Source organism: Protomyctophum parallelum (genome assembly GCF_964188405.1).
Source record: "Protomyctophum parallelum genome assembly, chromosome: 6".
Lineage (NCBI taxonomy): Eukaryota > Metazoa > Chordata > Actinopteri > Myctophiformes > Myctophidae > Protomyctophum > Protomyctophum parallelum.
Window position 1 is genome coordinate 19,578,420 of NC_139701.1, and position 21,124 is coordinate 19,599,543.

Here is a 21,124-nt window from a genome sequence, read left to right on the forward strand (position 1 = left end):
CACAGTTATGTGTTGACCATGAGGTCAGGAAGCAACATATCAAAAAACACCATGTTCGTCTGTGGACCTTCGTCATCGGCCCTGTGAGAATGTTTTGTGGCTGATTTTGGGTCCTGTCCCCACATTTGAGAACCACACTTTTAGGCTATACTTATATTATAGGCAAATTGTGGTGTGGGGAAGTTGTGGTGAAATCCATTTCCTCAGCATGTAATCTAGATGGGTTTGGCTGAGAGATTGGCCATTTCTTGGCCTTTTTGCCAACATTGGTATCAGCTGATATCCCAATTTTACAATCCACAAGTTTACAACGCATTAAGTGCTTAAGTGGTTTACAGTGTATTTCATGTTTACTTGTTTGTTAGTTCATGTGTAATTAAAGTTAAATGTTCTTTTCATATATTGAAGTTTAACATACAGCAGGCCTATATACTTATTTTCTTATCTATTTATGTTTTGTTTGCTATTCATTTAGATTCCAACATTTTCATTCTACAAAATACTGTTCAAAACGGGCCATTCTGATGGCATTCATTGTCATGTTGCAGGCAGCACCAGGCCCAGTATCGTGCCCAGCGGGCCCCACCTGGTCATCCCGTTTAACGGCCAGGTGACCCTGCGCTGCCAGGGCCAGCAGGCGGTGCAATGGCTGCGGGAGGACAAGCTGAAGGTGCGCGGGGAGCAGCGGAGCGCCGGGCTGTCCGTGCTGCACATCCGCCGGGCCCAGCCTGTCCACATGGGCCGTTACATCTGCCTGGAGGAGAGCTCCAGGGAGCAGAGCTCTGTCTATGTCTACGTCAAAGGTATGCTTAAACCCACTGGTCCTAAAACGTTTTCGTGCCAAGGGCCTCGTGCCCCATCTGAAAACGTTTTTGTAAAAAGAACCCAAAGAAATGGTCAAATATTTCTTACAAAAATTAACGCAAATAGCAGATCTACAAGCTCACACTCGAGTCGTGAGGTTCTGTGAGCTTGTGCATTGGCTATTTTTGCTTTTTGTGAAATAGGGCATAATTAAGGCCCAAACCACAACATTGCAACTCCTTGCAACTCCTTGAAACGTAACAGTTTGAAGGACATGTCACACAAATGCAACTGCATGGAACTACGTACATGCAACTACTCGCAACCGTTTAGTTGCGAGTATATACATAGTGGGTGCGTGCATGCATGCGTGAGAAAAGAGAAAAACTGTATTGAAGGTTGATGGAACAGACTGCAGAGAAACGCAGCCGAGCTGCGCTGTCATTTGTCAGAGGCAATGAATAGTAATGGCTGTATAGTCCCCTGAGGTGTCGTTGCAGACAAAGATGTGTGTACAGCCGGTAAGGGCTAATTCAGACCGCATGCTGAGGCAGTCGCGTCCATTACCCATGTTGTTTTGCAGGTTTTGGGCAGTGCCTGTTTTCTGGCGTGTGGTTTGTTTGATTTAGGTTGGATTGGTTGGCTGACTGAAAGAAAACTACAAGCGACGTGCCTGCTAAGTGGGGTCCACCTGAGGACAACACGGCACTTCATTTTTATTGTTGAACTGCACTTTGAACTCCACACTTCAGACACATTGAAAGCATTGCGTCAAAATGTTGCAAACTTGCAATGGGACACTCCACCCGCTTGCCCCTATAGAATGGAATGGTGTGACGCTACTTAATCGTATGCGTGACTATGCTCTAAATCGGGCATTAAACGCTTTTCCCTCATTGCGAGTCTTTGGTCTGAAAGGCTTAATAATTGATTGAGGTTCCTCTCTCTCTCTGTCACCAGATGTCTTTGGCCATAACTGTAGGCTAACATGTTGCAGGTGTGCCGTTAAGTGGGGAAAACCCCAAGTGCCAAAATCTAAACACTGATACCGGAACACACCAGAGATATCAGGATAAATAAAGCTCCTTAATTTTTTCTTGAATGCACACCTTCAGTCAATTCCTTGTGTCCAAAATGTTGAAGATCTTGCAGTATTGTATTGGAGTGTTTGAGTGTTTTAAAGGTGCACGCACATTGTCTCATTTTGCCTCACCAGTAAAAACAATGTGCAAAGTCCTGTGTTTACAAGTGACATCATTCCAATACCCTGAAGGGATCAGTACATTGTAATAGACTGTTTGGTTGTTAAACAACTACTAGGCCTTAAGTAATGATTGAGTAGTATAATGTTAGGATAATATGACTCAGCCACTTCAAAGGAGCTAATCCTGCTCAGTATACATTTAACCTAAAATGCAAATGTTGCAATTGTTGCATTTTAGAAACTGAAAAGAACTTAGCAGCACTATTGGTAATGCTGGTACTCGCCGTAATGAAATGTTGCGCGATAGAATTACATTTAAGATGAATTAACTGTAGATCGTGCAAGTCCATTAACGGTGAGGAAAGCAGCTATCATCCTTTGCATAATAATTAACAATTGTTGTGTAAAATGTGGAGTCATTTTGAGCTTGCGTGTGCTGTGAGACCCTGCGCAAAGCTGACTTGAACTCCATAACCATCCTCTCAGATCAGTGTAGCTTAATGACAGAAAATAACAGGTTAAAATGTAGTTAAAATGTAACCCAAATACTGTACACAGTGTACAGTACACGGCACGCATGAATGGCATGGAAACTGGTTTAAAAGGCTTCACAGGCTCTGAAGAACAGGCGTGTTTTGAGTCTGTATTCTAACGTGTCCAGAGAAGAGGCACACCTAACTGTGAAGTAATAACTCATATTATTAGAGGGACCAGGACTCCAGGGGTTGTATTTTGCTTGTCTTAAGTACCAGGTCTTATTACTCAACTTAAGACCTGGAGGCGTGATCAATGACATTTGGCTATTCTGAGTGGCCAAAGAGCATTGACCACGCCTCCAGGTCTTAAGTTAAGTAATAAGACCTGGTACTTAAGACACGCAAAATACAGCCCCAGGACTCAGGGGTCTATTTCTATAGCCACACACACAGAGAGAGAGAGAATGAACAAATCAAGGCACTCAGGTGAATACAGTTTTATTGTAATTTACACCAGTGGTATGTAAACGTTCTCATGTCAAGGACCGCCAAATTTAAGTATTTGACCTCTTTCTGAAAAGATTTTGTGAGATATTTGAGAAAGATCTTTAGCATATCTACAAGCTCACAAGGTAGGCCTATTGTGACATCTCGGGAGCTTGTAGATCGGCTATTTTCAAATCGCCAAAGTATAAACAAGGTTAAAGTGGTTAAACTAAAGTTTGCAATTGATGCTATATAAACACATTTTGCTGTTGACATCTTGGAAGCCCCTCAAGGACCCCAGCTCCCACTTTGAGAACCACTGATTCGCACAATCCCTTTCTGGAAGTCAAAATGAAATCAAGTCCTGTCCAAGGAAATAAAGTACTCTAAGGGAATAATTGCATTTTGGCAAATGATCCCATTTTGTATGCTAATTATGTAACATTATCCTGCGACCACAAATGTGGTTTCTGTGTCTTTACGAACGTGCAACATCTGATTTTTGGCAGATCCCGACAATGCCTTCAGAAAATCAATGGTGAACAGCATCTTGGCTCGAGTTGGAGACGGCGCTTCCATTTCATGCCTGGCAACCGACCCGGGTCTAGTCAACCTGCGCCTGGAGCCGTGTCAGGGCGGAGCGCTGGCCGCTGGGCTGCAGTACACCGCCAGCCTGGAGAAAGGCATCGTTATACACCACGCGCAGAAGTCCTACGAGGGTTGCTACGTGTGTACGGCAAAGCTGGGAGGGACCCATGTGAAATCACACCCCTACGAACTGACAGTGAGACCAGGTAAAAAGTTTTGTGTGTGTGTGTGTGTGTGTGTGTGTGTGTGAGTGTGTGTGTGAGAGTGAGTGTGTGTGTGTGTGTGTGTGTGTGTGTGTGTGTGTGTGTGTGTGTGTGTGTGTGTGTGTGTGTGTGTGTGTGTGTGTGTGCGCGCGCGCGAGCGCACACACACACAGTGTCTCAGGATATAGTGTCTCAGGATATAGTTTAGCTGCTTGGGAAACGGTTCCCAGTTCGATCCCCGACACCGTCCTCTGGTAATTGTCGATGTGTCCTTGAACAATACACTGAAGACCTAACTGCTCCCGATGGGCAGGTTGGTGCCTTGCCTGGTTGTGTGTGAATGTGAATAGGTGAATATAATGCATATTGTAAAAACACTTAAAGGCAATATACTGTATAAATGCACCATTATGAATTGAAGTGGATGCATGCATCAGATTGCGAAAGTGCCATTCACACTGAGCACTATAACTATAACTATAAAAATATAGTTTTAAAAGTCAAGTCACAGTTGGCACAGTTCACACCGACTATACCTGTAATTATCAATATTAATAGTTATCTTATCTTAGCGTCATAGTGCTCAGTGCAGTGAATGGCACTTTAGCCATCTGATGTATCCACTGTGCACTGGACTGACAGGAAATATAAATGTCTCGCCTTCTCGTTCCCCCGACAGTACCCGATGGCCCTCCTGTCATTGAGATGCGGGCCCCCAAAAGGCTGATTCTGACAGAGGGCCAGAGACTCTCCATTGCCTGCAGCACCGCCAACGTCAACAGTGACATCAAGCTGACGTGGTCTGTCCCTCCTGGCTCGGTGAGAACCTCTATACGCTGGCCATCAGCCGCCTCTTTCTCAATTTCACGTACAACAAAGTTGTACGTGAGGGGGGGGGGGGGGGGGGGGGGGGGGGGGGGGCAAAACCTCTTGTCTTAACTCCATTGGACCCTCAAACTTAAGAGTTAAGTTAAAGATGGAGTGCCACAATTTTTGTATTTTTCCAGCTTTTCATGTGTCTATGGGGTGACAGTACTTCATTAGACACCCTGGAGTCGTTTTTATGTCCAATGGTGTAATAACTTTGTATTTAGGGTTTCTTCCTGGAGGCTGAACCCTTGACGGTCAAACGGGCCAATGAAGTAAACACGGATAGTGTGACGTAAAAATATTGCACGCACACACGCACCTCCCCCTCTATACATATTTTTTAAATACGACAACCTCTGTGGGCGGAGCTGCCTGCCACATACACACGTGTGAACTGAACAGCGCAGCCAGTTTGCTTTTGCTGCTCTGTGTGTGTCTAACTGTGTGGCAGATTTTCAAACAGTCATTTCACACATTACCAGTTCACAGCAGAGCAGACTGTTTTTCGTTAGATTGGAAGCAAGTAAATGTTCACGTCGGGTCCTCAGGAAGGAAACCACAACAAATCAGTCTTATAGCCTACCTGCTCTGCTGTATAGTTGCTCTTGTTGTTCTCAAGGAGTAGGTTGTTTCTTTTATAATCACAGTGGTCGGGCTTTGATACAGAGTGTAGTGTCACAGTGTGCATTCTTGTTGGCTGTTGTAGTCAATATGTATGTAGGTCCTAATACTTATACGAGGCTGTAAAGTCAAGAATTAGAAGTATGTTGTGTCGCGCTGGATGTCATGTTGCCATGTCTGGCTATTACAAGCGACTTGGGCTTGTTTTCATATAAGTAACTTTCAGGGGAGATGTGGTTGACTTGACCAATGATTCATGTGAAGGACCCTCAGATTAATATGTTGTTAAAAGGATTGGTGTTGTTGAAACGTTTTCATAAATATTCACGGCAACTTCTGTGACTTATTTTTGTGGACCTGGCCGCTTGTTTCTTTAAATCTGGCGACTTTTGCTGAAACTCAACGCAGTCAGATAAAGGACAGTTTTAATGCCAGGGTGCTTAGCTGGAGGAAATCAATAGCCTACAATATATTGTAGGCTAAATGATCTATCAAACTAATTGTTTCTGCTGTTAAACTATGATCGAATTGGATGATGAGCTGAGCTGATTGCGACAATAGGGTCAATATAATTGGAGGAAATAAATAAATGATTATAAAAAATCAGAAAAAACAGATCTGATATGGTATGGATGCATGGATTATATGCCTATACATGGATGGTGGCAGTATAAGTGCATAATGGTGCCTATACGATATCTCAGAAATATTGGAAGTGTTCACTTCTAACATTCACAAAAACATGAGTTTTTGTTACATTACAGACACCAATTTGCCATTTTGTAAACAAAAGGGCAGAGCCATGGGCTGTCCTTTTATAAGGAGGGGGAGGGACTAGGACAAGTGGGTGGTCTTAAAGGAGGAGGCGGAGGGACTGGATTAGGTGGGTGGTGCTATGGTTAAACTCACGCATACCTAATGAACTGGTGGGTGTGTCCACATAAAACCATCATTTTAACAAATACTGTACACTTTTTTGAAAAAATTATACCTCATATACACCTAAATACACCTGATGATCATGTTTAAGTGTGGAAAAAAATCACGGCACTCCATCTTTAAGAGGTTTCTTCCCGACAGCAGAGATATAGCAATTTTGGGGTCCTTTGTTTGAGAACTGCTGATTTAGAAGGCATTCATATAATCAGGTTCTGGTCTTAATGGGTTAAAAGTATGTATGCTATCGTACAAATGAAGTTTCTAGGGCCTAAGGGGTTGAGAATGATCCAGGTTCTGTCTGCGTCAGAGGCTTGTCGTTGAGAGATAAACATTATCGGAAGAAACTATAAACACACAGTTTACAGTGAATAACTTTTTTTAATTTCAAAACAAAAACGCCATAGGGAAATCCTACAGTGGGAGTCATTGTGAATTCCTGTGAGTGAACAAGAATGCCTGGGGGCTGTGGGACAAGGAGATATTAGTCAAAAAGTGAAGGTTTTCACTTCTTGACCTGTTCTCATGTGATTTCATCCACACTAATCTTTTTGCCTGGACACAAAGCCAAATATGTAAATCAAACTCCCAAGGCATTTGGGAGATATCGAGACAGGAAGCATGGGGAAAATCATATTGTACATTTTAGAAAAACTATTAGCACACGCTGGGGGAAACTATCAAAGCTCGTTTGAAACTCGAATACATTTAGGTCTGCCCTTAAACCACTTAAGCCCAAAGCTTTCATAGCCCCAATTCTCGGATATGTTATTCTAATTTATACTAATATGGTTATGTTAACGCTGTTTAAAAATAAAATGTCCAAGATTGGGATGCCAAAGTTAAAGTGGTCAGTCTGTCAAACTCACTTGATCTCAAACTTTCCAGACCAAGTGAGATGTCACAACGTTCACATTTTGAGTCACTCAAAACACAGCATAAAGTTATATTCGATCAAACAATTTCCTATACTCAAATACCGCAAACAGTATTCCAAGTTTTCCAAGCTATGGATTGTTTTTATATTGATTTGGATCAAAGGCTTTTGGCATAAAATATAAACAAACGTACCGTTAACTGCTGTTAATGGATACTCTTATTTTGACATGGGATATTGATATCCTCTCCCAGGGGAGTGACTTCAGTACAGTGAACTGGAGTGACGGTACAGAGCTGTAAGTTCAGCTGATGTGGTGTGATTGTCTGTACTGCAGGTCACTGCTTCTCAACGTGGTCCTTGAGAGGGGTCCTGGTTGTCGCCATTTAAATAATTGACAGTTAGGAACCAAATTAATCCTTGAGCCCAAACCGCACTAATGATTAACCATGCAACTACTTGAAACATGCGAATACAGTACTTGCAACCACTATCCCCAATGGCAGTTGCAAGGAGTTGGCATTGGTGTCGCTGACCTTTACAGGTCTGTAACTCTGAGAGTGCACAAATGTATGGAGAATGGAGGTGACTGGAGCCCATCACACACCGTCTGCGACCGCCGCGCGTCAAAACAGCCGCCTCCATTATTTTCAATGAACCTATCGCACACCGGCTCCGTCCGCCGCGTCGCGCCACGTCGCCTGCCGCACCGATAGAACCAGTTCTATTTTCCAGGCGGCGCCGCACAGCAATGCGTCGCGCCGCGTCGGACGGAGCCGGTGTGTGTTGGGCTTGGAAAGGCCGATGGAGGGCTCGTCCAAGGACGATATAGAGAGAGACAAATGGAAAAGTTACAGGTTGTTACAAGTCAATTTGATTAAATACACTCTCAGATTAACTCATTAAAACTGGGAAAAGCTATTCAAATTTTTTTGAATTTGAATTTGAATTTAGCTATTCAAAAATAGCAGATCTACAAGATCACATCGGGTAATTTCTTTCCGCGTTATGAGCTTGTAGATCTGCTATTTTTAGTGTTAAACATTTGTGCATATCTTTGAATATATATATTTAAAGCAAAGCATTTGAACTCAAGTCTTTGCTTCTGGGGGTCGCTGCAACAAACTGAGGATGTTAGTGTAGATTGGGGTCCCAGAGAGAAAAAAATAAAAACATCAAATGGGGGTCCATGGCCTAATGCATAAGTACACTGTATCACTGCTATAGGAATGCACTGCAGTCATTTGCAGACCAAAGGTTATCTCTTTCCTGACCCAGAATTGAGATAGATCAGTCAGAGTTCATGTCATCTTATGCACATAGAATCTTGGCTGCATGTGTATGTATGGAAGTATGAATGCATGCCGTGTGTGTGTGTGTGTGTGTGTGTGTGTGTGTGTGTGTGTGTGTGTGTGTGTGTGTGTGTGTGTGTGTGTGTGTGTGTGTGTGTGTGTGTGTGTGTGTGTGTGTGTGTGTGTGTGTGTGTGTGAGTGCAGCCCCCCCCCCCCCCCTCCAGCATGTTTGTGTTCTGCTGAAAGTATACTTGGCGAGGGCAGGCACGCAGACAGGGTTAATCTCTATAGAGATCTCTGGGCGTTGACAGGGTGCCGTCTGGTATCCACAGCAACCAGCAAAGGTTGACAGCAACTCCCGCATCCTGATGGAGCCGTCCTTCACTCACGTGCGCAGCGGCAGGCTCCACATTGACGCCGTGGTGGGCTACGACTCCGGCCGCTACAGCTGCGAGGCCCAGAACGAGAAGGGCACCAACGTGGAGTCTGTGTGGCTGGATGTTTACGGTGAGAGACAAAGCTCCCCCTGATGCACAGAGATATGGACTGATGTATACGTTTAGAGGCGTATGGTATTGTGTTACTGTCATGCAATGGAATGTTTTGTGCCCTTGCCGCCTAGATGAGTTCCTGTTATCCTTGTCTGTTTTTTCCCCGAGCCGTCGACATGCAGGCGCACACAACATAATAATGCTAATAATAATATATTTCATTTTTAAAGCACTTTATATTGGAAGTTGGAACCAATCTCAAAGTGCAACAACATACTGTAGACGCAACGATATCGACGTACACGCATTGTGATATACACACAAGCGCACGCACGTACGTACGTTTTGTGCCCTTGCCGCCTAGATGAGTTCCTGTTATCCTTCGTCTGTTTTTTTCCCGAGCCGTCGACATGGACCGTGATTATTGTGCTTGCGGTATTTGCATTTACTGTACTTGCCAGTGTAGACATAATGCAGTACAATAATACTGAGCTGTCTCTGAACTCAATGAACTTTTAACTCGCTCAACGCAGGTTCAGTTTATTGTCACATCACAAGTTAACATTACACCCGTTGACACAGACACCTCGTGTATGACATACACTTTTGCTGTGTGCTTAGTTGAATATACGGAATAAGGCTTGTTGTAGATTGGTTATTTCCCCACTTAAAGGGATATTTTTCAAATGGAATAAACATTAAAGAAAAAAGAAAAAAAGCGAAAGATAAAACACGACGCCCTTCTCCACGCGTTAGAAGGACATATCAGTCACCAGAATCAAGGTTGAGTGTTTTTCCGATGAATCCAACCTGGTTAAAAGGAGTTTGAAGTTACAAACATGTTCACAACAAGTGAAATATCCCCCTTTTGGTGTTTTAAGCATTATGTTATATTTTTGAAAAATCGTGAAAATGTGGCGCAAATCTTTGAATTCAGACTCAGAGCGAACGTTTTTAACCCAAATCTTTGCTTCTGGGGGGTGGGGAGGGGGGGGGGGGAGTCCTTGACATGAAATAGTTTGAGCACCACTGAGGTTTTCAGAAAACTCTTAACTGTCGTGATATAGAAGACAATCTGATCTCCGCCCTAAATGGCTTGTCAACCTTTCTTTCCATTTGACAGCCCAGGGCTTCATCCACCTGACGCCGCCGGAGAACAGAACCATCCGCGTGCGCTCGGGGGAGAGCCTGTCTCTGAGCGTGGACATGGAGGCCTACCCGGAGCCCCACAGCGCCACCTGGAGCTTCATGGGACACGAGCTGAAGAACGCCAGCGACCACGTCATCACCAAACACAACAGCTCACACAGGTACGCACGCACACACACACACACACACACACACACACACACACACACACAGGGCATTGCAGGCGCACACAACATAATAATGCTAATAATAATATATTACATTTTAACGCACTTTATATTGGAAGTTGGAACCAATCTCAAAGTGCAACAACATACTGTAGACTCAACGATATAGATGTACACGCATTGTGATGCACACACAAACGCACGCACGTACGTACGCATGCAAGCACGTGCATACACACACACACACACACACACACACACACACACACACACTTCTTCTTGCCCTTAGCCTACCATATTGAAGAATGTGTTCATTACAGCCTCTCAGTGAAATGTAACACTTTTAGTTTCCAACTGGCCCCAGGTCAGTGGGGGTGATTACACAGCAGTGTGACAGACAGCCGCCCTGCGCTGCAATCATCACATGATCCACAATCTGCTGCTGGAGAAATTCATTGGAAATTCATTAAGGCCCCGAGGGTCTCGCACTCAAATGGGCTTTCTGCTCCTTTCCAAATGGAAAGCTATCATTGCATCAGAGGGCTACAATTACCATGAAACATCATCAGCACGGCCGCTATGTCACACATATCAATATTTATTATTGTCATTATGCCAACGCTTCATGTTTGGGATTATGTTATAGTTCATCATGTTAATACATTTTTTAAATGTGAAATACACTAAAGTTAAATAACATTACTTACTTGTGATAAAGGAATCACGAAAGGGGGACTTCGATAGAGCCGGGAAGAGAGCTGGGGACCCTCTGTTTCCCAGATGGCCTCTCTACCCATTCAGCTATGGCCTGTAATAATGCACAGAAAAATCCACTGTTCATTTATGTAAAACATTTACCCAAATACAGGTCCATTTGGGTAAATCTTTACACACTTGGAGTTCAATTAAAACCGAGCATTGTACTGTGTGGTAAAATTAATCTGCATTTAATGCCATTACACATTACACATTGTGTATTTACATCAGTGCTGTTATGAGTTGCAAACTACAGGAAATCAATTACCTGACATTTCACATTCTGATGAAGCTATTTGGTTTGCAGCTCAATACATTTTCTGAAGGTCAATTGGTCGAAAACCCCTTTCACAACACAAATCATTGGTCAATATGTGTTATTGATTCCATCCGCAGGTACAGCAGCGAGCTGAGGCTGGTGCGCCTGAAAATGACTGAGGGCGGAGTCTATACCTTCCACGCCTCCAATGGCGACGCAACAGTCAATCAATCCTTCAGGGTCTTTGTGATCAGTAAGTCACATTTAATAGAATCGACCTTTGACATGTCAGTCCCTCAAGCCACACTGTCTCTGTCACAATCTTTGAAAGATATACACAGTCTTTAATTCTGCCCCGTAAAAGTTTAAATTAAAAAAAAATTGTTCTTTTTTAAATAACATTACTGCTAAGCAGTTAGCTGGTAGCTACTAGTCTTTGACTAATGTAGTTATTTACGCGACTGCACAGGTGAAATTATGTGACATCTGCTTTATTTTCTACTCATTTACAGACTGTATTTAAAAATTGTGGGAGCCAACAGGTCTGTGCTGAGAGACCTTTAACCAGTTTCAATCTGGCGTCTCTATTCTGGACATGTCATTATGGGCAACATGTTCACAATTTTTCAAGATTCAAAAACATTATCTTCAATCAAAACATGTAGGAAATAGCACAGCGCAGCGAGTTCACAGCACAGAGCTTGAGAGCTTGTAGAGCTTGTGTTGTGTGCATGGCCAACATGTGAAACAGGGCTTAAGTGGTTAAAGGTTTCTTTTTCCCTCAAGCCATAGAATGAATTCCATTACAGCACCTACTCTAGCATTACAGTCATCATTAATCTTCAATAAGTGACACATTTGCAAATGTATTTCAACCCCCCCTCCCCCTCTTCCAACCCTGTTTTGGTCTACACATCCCATTGAAGTCTGGCATTAGTTGCCTGAACATAGTTGAGATAGATTTCTGATAGATTCTGATTCTGATCCTGTTTGCATAATATACAGTAGTCTGAGACACATTCCCTTGTGCTTGTCATGCAGTTTCAACAAATGCTAACTTTGACCATGTCCTCGTTGCAGGTAAACCGGAAATCGTGTCCCACGAGGGTCCTGTGGACGGACAGGTGCGATGTGTGGCCGAAGGATCCCCCGCCCCCCTGATTACCTGGTACTACTGTGAGCAGCCGTACATGAGGTGAGTTTAAAGACCTGACTTGATTTAAGGCTTGGTCGTAACACGCGTTGCACCATAAACTCTGCCTCCCAGACACGTCACAATAACATTGAGTTAATGTTCTCAGCCCTGAGCCCCGAAGTTAAGGTTACTTCTGCTTCATAGGCATATTGTGTATTCACAAATGAGACACGTACACCGTACAGTATCACACAACTTTGCAAATAAGTTTGCAAATTGGTGCAAATAACCTTGAATTGAAAGTGTACAGGAAATATTCTTATCCCACAAACATGTTGAACAATTTAAATTATTGTTACAAGCCATTTGAACAGGAGGTAGTGTGGCCCCTTTGGGAATTGGGAGGTTCCCTGTTCGATCCCAGGCTCCCCCTGTGTTAAGCAAGACACTGAACTCCTAACTGCTCCCGATGAGCAAGTTGGGGCCTTGCAATGGTTTCCTTCGCAATCGGTGTGTGAATGGATGAATGTAATGCACATTGTAAAGCACTTAGGGTAAAGGTGTTATATAAATGCACCATTTAAAGTAAGTAGCGATTTATTTTTAGTAATTCTCTTTACTAGTGTCATAGGACACAGCGGAACCTACATGCAAACATACTGTAACTTCTCAGTTGTAGTGAAAGGTAAAGGACACAAGAGAACACACTGGAACTGTGTACCCACTCGTAACCATGAGGATCTGTGTAATGATGGGTTGTGGGATTTTGAGTAGGCTGGCAAGTGATTGGACGACTGCGATCAGATGACTCTCACGTGACCAGGGATTGGAGAAGATGTGACTTGTGCTTGGTGGCTCGCAGGCGGTGGCACGCACTGCCGAGAGAGAACCAATCGGATGACACGGTACATTGTGTCAAACGTAAAGGATTCGGTGGGAGGGGCACCTTGCTTGGCTTACGGCAACAACACCCAATCTTGTGCCAGCACTGTTGATGAGTGAGGATGACTCATCTGCCTGCTTATGAGACTTACAAACTCAAACACATGGCGGATTACCCCCGATGACACAATGACGTGATGTATTACTGTGACACGAGAACGATGGGAAGTTAAAAGATACAAATCAGTTTGGCAAAGTACTGCAGCCAGAAGCATCTGATTACATGCATAGAAACGCCTGATTTATACGTGGGTTGCACGCAGGTGTTTCCCACCGCCATTAGCCAATCTACAAGCTCGCAAGGCATCACGTCGTGACACCTTGTGAGCTTGTAGAGCTGTTGTGTGACTAAGTCGTAAATCTGGTGTAGTAGAGGCAGCTTTGGCGGCGCCTCCGAGTGTGACCTGGGAAAGGCCATGACTTGGTACAGTTCTGTGAAATGTAGAGCCCTGGGGTCCTCTCGGGTACTTTTACTCATCAACCCCCTCCCACCATCGCCCCTTTGTCAGCGTAAAAATTCCCCTGCTCTTGTGACACCTGTGGCGATGCCAGCATAACTTATGGTATTGTACTGTAATTTGAATATACTCAAATAGTGCTTTTTTTTCCTTCAGATGTAGCGGTAGCATTGTTTAGTGCAGTGGAAAGTAGGTGACGCAAACACTCATTGTGGCCAGCTAATGGCTTTGTGCTTTGAATGGCGGTTAGTGTGTCACGCATTAGCGACCTGAATAGACCTGTGTCGAGTCTAAAGAGACGATGCATTGATGTGTGAAGGAACATGACGCACCTGACTGTCTGTACAGGTAAACAGTTAGCAGACTTAGCACAGTATTTTCACAACCTAAGGTTTATTAAGATTAAGATGAAGAGGTTTATTACGAAGTTGTTTGACAGAGACAGTTAAAGAATAACCTGACGAGGTGTGGCTTGCACTTATCTACCCTCACAGAAATTGGGGTTCAATTCCGGGCAGGAGAGCAGCCGCCTTTGCCGAGGGCTCTGACAAACACAATTGTCCGTGTTCACGGGTTGTGGGAAGCAACCCGGCGGTTTGATGGAGCACTTGTTCAGTATGTATTTAAAGGAGATAGAATAGCCATTTGGGAAGCACTAAATCTGCAACTTAGAAGTTAATTCCGTTCAGTTCAGCTTCTATCTCTCTCTCCCTCCCCCTCTCCCTCTCCCTCTCTCTCTCTCCCTCTCTCTCTCATGCGCGCGGTGCGCGCACGTTAAAACAATAATGAGCCGTGATACGTCCATGAAAGTATTGCTGTCGGTACATGTCCTCTGGTGTTTGGAAGACGTGAGGAGCACCTCCAGTGTCGAATCGGCGAGGAATCTTTCTTTGTTTTTTGCCTATACTCTCCCCATGCAAACAGTGGAATTGGGGGGGGTATGCAACAACAACAACACACGAAAAGTTACAGAATCAAGGTTTGGCACAGAATCTCTCTGGTGGTGTGCACTGTGCTGTGCCAGGGACATTGTGTGACAAGACAACATCTAACATAACTGTGTGTGTGTGTGTGTGTGTGTGTGTGTGTGTGTGTGTGTGTGTGTGTGTGTGTGTGTGTGTGTGTGTGTGTGTGTGTGTGTGTGTGTGTGTGTGTTCGCTCTCCTCAGGTGCTCCCAGCAGCTGAATGCCACCCAGGAGGAGCAGGACGTGGTCACGGTCACAGTGCTCAGTCCCATGTTCGGGAAGACCGAGGTGGAGAGCAGACTGAATGTCAGCAGGGGGAGGTTCCACACGCTGGAGTGTGTGGCCACCGTTGAGGGAGAGCAGGCCTACACCTTGTTCTCCATCAGCGGTGAGCCACCTTTCTACCTCCTCCCAGTCGTAAAATGACCCACACCAAAAACAAAAAAACAGAATTACTCTGTGTGCGTGCGTGCGTGTGTGCGTTAGTGATACAGTAGTTGAAGTTAAACTGCCACAGTCCAAAGGCCACCGTGTCCCGTGAACTGTAAGTAAACAACGGCTTTTAATAACTGTAACTGAGATCATCAGGTCTTTAGTTATGTTATTATTATTATTATTATTAATTGTTTTGACCAAAAACGCAATCTGGGAAAAGCAAAAAAAATCACTATTGGTTTTCACGGAATGATGATTTAACTCAGATAGCACCACTCGCCATGGGCACTTGCTCGGCTAGCACGTCACCCCAGAGCGCCTCTTCTGATGACACCGCTGCCTTATTTTCAACATTTCAATTTTAACTTAATGTTTTTAATGGCAACCTGGCAGCAAGTTCTGAATTAGGTCCGCATTCCGCAATCTGATCTCATGACAGCACATGCCTCCTACAAGTTCTATTTCACACGCTGTGCGAGTTCTATAGGTAACACCCTGCACATTAAACCCCACCGCCATTAGAGAGGGAGAACATGGTGTGCACACATCACTCATACAATCCTTAAATACAGTACAAATGTTGTCAGGTGTGTCCTGGCGTCGGCTTGTCTCACGTTCTGTTGCCAGTTTCATATACTGTGTCCCCCACATCACCATCATTAGATTAAAATTAAGTGAGTGTGAAACTGTCAGTTGGGCAAATTCATACGTATTCTCAAATGAAAAAAGCATTGGCACGTTTCTGCCTATGCAAAGTATGTATTAGCCATTAGTGTCTTTAGAAAAGCACCTTTTAGGCAGTGGTGGAAAGTACATCAAAGTACCTCTACTCATAAGTACTGCACTTAAGTACAAACTGTACTTTTCTATACTTTTACTTCTACCCCACATCTCAGAGGAAAATATTGTACTTTTACTCCACTAACCAGTAAAACACACTAACCACTACAGCCCTACAGTATGTATATATACATATTGTCCAATGGAAAATAGTGAAGCGACACATTGTGATCTTGTAGATTGGGTATTTTGAATACCGAACATCTACTTGTAACAGAGTATACACACAGAGTATCTACATTGCAGTATTGATATTTTTACTTAAGAATGTGAGTTCCATCACTGCCAGATAGAGACGCTCAGAAGAGATGTTGAAGGTCGCATAGCTTCTTCCAAATAATCTGTTGTGTAAACATGAGCCAGGAGAGATACCACTAAACTCCATGGCCGTGATAGTTATCACTTTAGAGAAAGGGGTCGACATCAGGTCCTTGTTTACATTATAAAAAAAGCTATAATCCTCCCCAGCATTTCAACACAACGGCTCCTCCATCTGCTGCGCGACACCCCCCGGAGCGCTGCACGCACCCCCAAACGGCTGAGGAAACTTTGTATGTTTGCAGCCAGGCCCGGAGACGGGGGGGGGGGGTTGTGTGTGTGTGTGGCAGAGCATGGGATGGGGGACGACGACAGCGGGCATGTGGGCGAGTATTACAAGCAGAGTGGGCACAGCCAGGAGCGGGCACAGCCAGGCATGGCAGGCCTGTGGGAAAAATGTCCAGTTTTCTTTTTTTTTCCACGTCAGTGGGCGGAGGAGGAGGTGTAGAAAGTTACGGTGCGCGACTGGGAGCCCCGGCAGCCCCGCAGCTCACGGCACCGTGAGCTCCGGTGGAGTGCCGATGGCGGTGAGGGTGCGTGGCGGGGGGCGGGGTGGGTGCGGGGGCTTTGGTGTCAGTGAGCTGTAGCGGAGAGAATGGAGAGGGAGGGTTTTAGGAGCCACTGACAGGTTTACAGGGGATTAGTTCCTGCAGACTCTGCATTCTCACATTCTGAAGAGGAGAGAAAGCTTCTTATCGCTAAAGAGCTTAGTAACGAGTACAGTACCCCAATGTACCGAGGAGCTAAACAATGAGGCATCACCCCACTGTACCGAGGAGCAAATAAACAATAAAGCATCATCACCATACAGCCAGACACAACACTGATGTAATTACTCCTTCGCCACAGCTGCAGGTTGTAACAGTGCCGCGGTAAAATGCACTCTGTCATTGGATGGAATATTAAACCATTTCATTGGTTAATGCTGTGCAGACAATGATAAACAAAACAGAGGTGTTCGGCAAGAAAAAGACCAGAAACAAAAACAGAAGCAACATATTGCACACAAACAACCAGATTGTTTTGATTAGCAAAAGGCAGCAGAGGGTCTTTAAAGATAGACGTATTCTGTACAAGTGTAATTTTCAACTCTTGTTTTCAACATGTTTCAACACTTTGTAAAGTGCTACAAACTCCTGTATTTCCTCAACAGCTGAAGTAAGATCTTTTCACGCCTAGTAATTACAGGTGTTGGTGTTCCTCTCACGCACATGCCCACCTGCTGCGCGGTTGCGCTGCGCCATGTTATGAGCATGCAGATAGGCTGTTGAGGAAGCAATTACAAATTCCATGAGTGAGTTTGCGCAGGCCTAGTGAAGGCCAACCAACTCTGTACGCACCTCACAACACTGCGGTAGACTACAGACCAACCACGTAGAGTTTGTGGGGGCCACGGGGCCGCAGCCCCCATGAAGACTCCCAGGGCCCCTTTAGGCCCCCATGAAGATTTTCGTGGACATTTTACATTTACATTACATATTTTCTGGGAATTCCAAACATTTTGGACCTCTCCGCCGGCAATATGAGAATCCCATCGTCAAATATTCGGGAAAACAGCGCCTCCCCTGTTGTTCCTCAATTGTTGCGAGGCAACAGTCTGTCTTGAGAGACTACTCCGCCGGCCGTCCAAGAGGTGTTAAAAAGTACTCAAATGCTAATCGGGTTTCTTTTGTTTTCACCTAGCCAGATGTCCACAACATCAAAGCGTGTCAGAATTTCATTGTAGTTGTTCTTGAGTCGTGACATAATAACACTGATGAAGAATTCACCAAAGAGACCTAACCCTACACAGACTAGTGAGACTACACACTGACTCGAGAAAAGACCCATATCGTCCAAAATAGGCTGATCAGTCGTTGTCTGTGTATAGGCTAATTCATTGGTAAAAGTATGCTAAAATAACTCATTTTTAGAACATTTGGGAAATAAATAAATCCGCGGCGGCGAGTCCCCCCCCCCAACGCAATTCTGTAGCCTACCCAAAGGTAAAACGCACCCGCGTGGGGTGCGGGGAGGCGGGGGGGCGGGGGGGGGCCCTTGAGGATTGATCAAACTCTTCGGCTCTGCTACAGACTACACAATATCCACCTCACAACACTGCGGTAGACTACAGACTACACAGTATCCACCTCACAACACTGTGGTAGACTACACAGTATCCACCTCACAACACTGCGGTAGACTACAGACTACACAGTATCCCGCCAGGGCAAGCATTTGGCAGAGGCATGTACGGTATTTACAGCAGATCTCCGTTAGTAGTATAAATACTCACATTTTTAAAGTTAAAAAAAAAGGAAGTAAAAGCATCAATACTGCAAGTAAAAAGTCTGGAATTCAAAGTTTAGTACAAAAGTATTGCTATCAATACTTTTGCTTATTCCATTGTTGTGGATTTGAGAAATGTGTAACACTGTATTTAATGATATTTCATGAATTGATCTAATGACCATGTTGTGTTGGTTCCACCCACTGACTAGTAACGTGACCCATGGGTGTCTATTTAAGTGGGTGGATCACTGACATCTTGAGTTTGACCAGATGAAGAGCCTTGGCTTGAAACATATTTTGGAGCATATGAGTGTGCGGGTTCCCTTCTCTTTTCCTATGTAAAAATTTACTTAAAATACCAAAAGTAAAAGTACTAATTCTGCAGAATGTCCCATTTCATGTTATCAAACATGTATAAAACGATGCGACGCATTGTGAGCTTGTAGATCAGCTATTTTCGAATGGCTAAAATGTACAGTATAGGTTGAAGTGGTTAATGTATGTTTTGTAATAATAATCAAAATCTACAAAGTAACTATTTCTTCTTTCGTGTATCATCCTCAGTATCGAGTAGCCACGCCCTTGTCTCTGGTCCCACGTGGTTTCCACTACTTTTATGTAGTAGAAGTGAATGTATTGGAAATTGTAGATGCTAGTACCTCAAACTTTTTGTAAATGTACTTAGTTACTTTCCACCACTGCAGATCCCCGTAGTTAATCAAAGGAACGTAGCCTCAACCAGTTTTGTACAGTCATGGTTTAGAATACGATGGTTTAATATGCTGTGTCAAGTGTGTTCCATCACAGTACTCACTGTACGAACACGGAGTTCCAAGCCACACCCTAGGTGATGGAATGAAAAACGGTCTAAACCGCTCCTCCTTTGATGGTATGACTTGTTTATGTGTTTTACTTGTTTGTGCAGTCGGTCAGTATGCCTTCAGAATCTGAATGATCCAGAATCATGTCACATCACAGGTTTATAGGTGTGAAACATTTGGTGATTTTTGTATTTATTTTTTCGTGCAAACGCCATCGTTTTTGCTATTTCCGTAGAAAGAGAAAGGGGAGGCAAGGCGATGAGAGAGAAAGATACATAAAAAAACAAGAAGAATTGTATCTATTTCCTCATAGTATATCTATCTGGTGCCTATCCGGTATAAATTTGTTTCCTCAGACTCTCATTTTGTTGTTTTCTTTCCATGTCTGCCATTCAGAGAGGACTGTTACGCATGAGTTGTTCACTCCATTGCTGATCGGATCTGTGTCTGCAGCATCGCTCCTCTGTCTCATCCTTATCGTGTTGTTCTACAAGTACATGCAGGTAAGACGTTATGTGTCCCCGCCTGCACAATACATCACTGCACATCAACATTTCCTCACGGAAACGCCCTCTCGTCGGCTTCTGTGGTGACCTGTCTCTCTCCTTTCCTTTCTGTTAGAAACCCAAATACCAGATTCAGTGGAAAGTTATCGAGGGCATCCATGGGAACAACTATGTGTATATTGACCCCACCCAGCTACCGTACGATCACCAGTGGGAGTTTCCTCGAGACAAGCTGCGTTTCGGTGAGTATCCCACAACAGCCCCCATGACATCACCAAAACCATCCCCATGCTTGACAATTCCAGTGGTTAGGAGGTGCTCATGAAGTAAAAAAACAAGATTCAATGTTTGTTCCTCGCCAGATTCGCCACAGGGTAAAGTAGCCAATGCCAGAGTAAAGACAAAGTTATAGGCATGAGCATGAATGCAACACCAGGACAATGTGTGCATTGTTTACTTCCTGCACCTGGAATGAACTGTATACTGTTTAATGGTTGGCACACACATGGTACAATTGCACACAGCAGGATCTTAGAAGTCAGTTGCAGAGTCAGTTGTGCCGTGTCCCGGTAATGGAACAGTGCAACCGCAGAGGACTGGCCTGAGGGCCTTTTGTGATGATTGATAGACACTGCGTGTTTGCTGTCTGGTCATGGTGGTGACTATTTGTCTCTGGTCATTTCAGCCGTTTCCATGGCCCATTAATGATGAGATCCCCCTCCCGCCCCACCCCCCACTCCCTCACTGCAAACATGCTATTGTTGACACTCACAGGGTGTTATTTTCAACCACCTCTCCAACAGGATCTGGCGTGTCCGGGTACCTGTGCCGCCCTCGAGGCTCAAGCTCAAGTTTTCAGAGGAGCCCTGGCCCCATGCCAGTGAAAACAGGACCGCGAATAACAGACGTGTGTCTTGTCTCCTTGTGCCTTTTCATTCCACCACAGGCAAGACGCTGGGATCCGGGGCCTTCGGGAAGGTGGTGGAGGCCACTGCCTATGGGCTGTCCAAGGCGGACTCGGTCATGACCGTCGCTGTGAAAATGCTAAAACGTATGTTAAGCCATAAGAGTGGATGACACGCATGCAAGTGAAAAGAAGATAAAAAGAGATTAAAATGACTTTCATTAGACTATATCTATTTGGCTAGGGCTTGTGAATGTGTAACTAGCAGCTTAAGTGCAGAGATCTGTTTTTACTTTTTAGATGCATTAGACCTGGAAGAAATGTTATATAGACAGTAGCTGTGTGACATT

The 21,124-nt window shown here is 44.3% G+C and overlaps 1 protein-coding gene across 2 annotated transcripts in view; it reads left to right on the forward strand.

The window, feature by feature from the left end:
* Positions 1-21,124, forward strand: part of kita (KIT proto-oncogene, receptor tyrosine kinase a) — a 39,251-nt gene that overhangs the window by 3,582 nt on the left and 14,545 nt on the right. Inside the window, exons 2-12 of one of the 2 annotated variants that reach the window (XM_083768160.1) lie at positions 549-803; positions 3,480-3,764; positions 4,441-4,580; positions 8,669-8,864; positions 9,972-10,158; positions 11,317-11,432; positions 12,260-12,374; positions 14,883-15,067; positions 19,761-19,867; positions 19,986-20,112; positions 20,817-20,921. In XM_083768160.1, coding sequence (XP_083624286.1) covers positions 549-803; positions 3,480-3,764; positions 4,441-4,580; positions 8,669-8,864; positions 9,972-10,158; positions 11,317-11,432; positions 12,260-12,374; positions 14,883-15,067; positions 19,761-19,867; positions 19,986-20,112; positions 20,817-20,921 — 1,818 coding nt within the window. The remainder of the gene's footprint in view (positions 1-548; positions 804-3,479; positions 3,765-4,440; positions 4,581-8,668; positions 8,865-9,971; positions 10,159-11,316; positions 11,433-12,259; positions 12,375-14,882; positions 15,068-19,760; positions 19,868-19,985; positions 20,113-20,816; positions 20,922-21,124) is intronic. The other variant, XM_083768161.1, reaches the window with a different exon arrangement.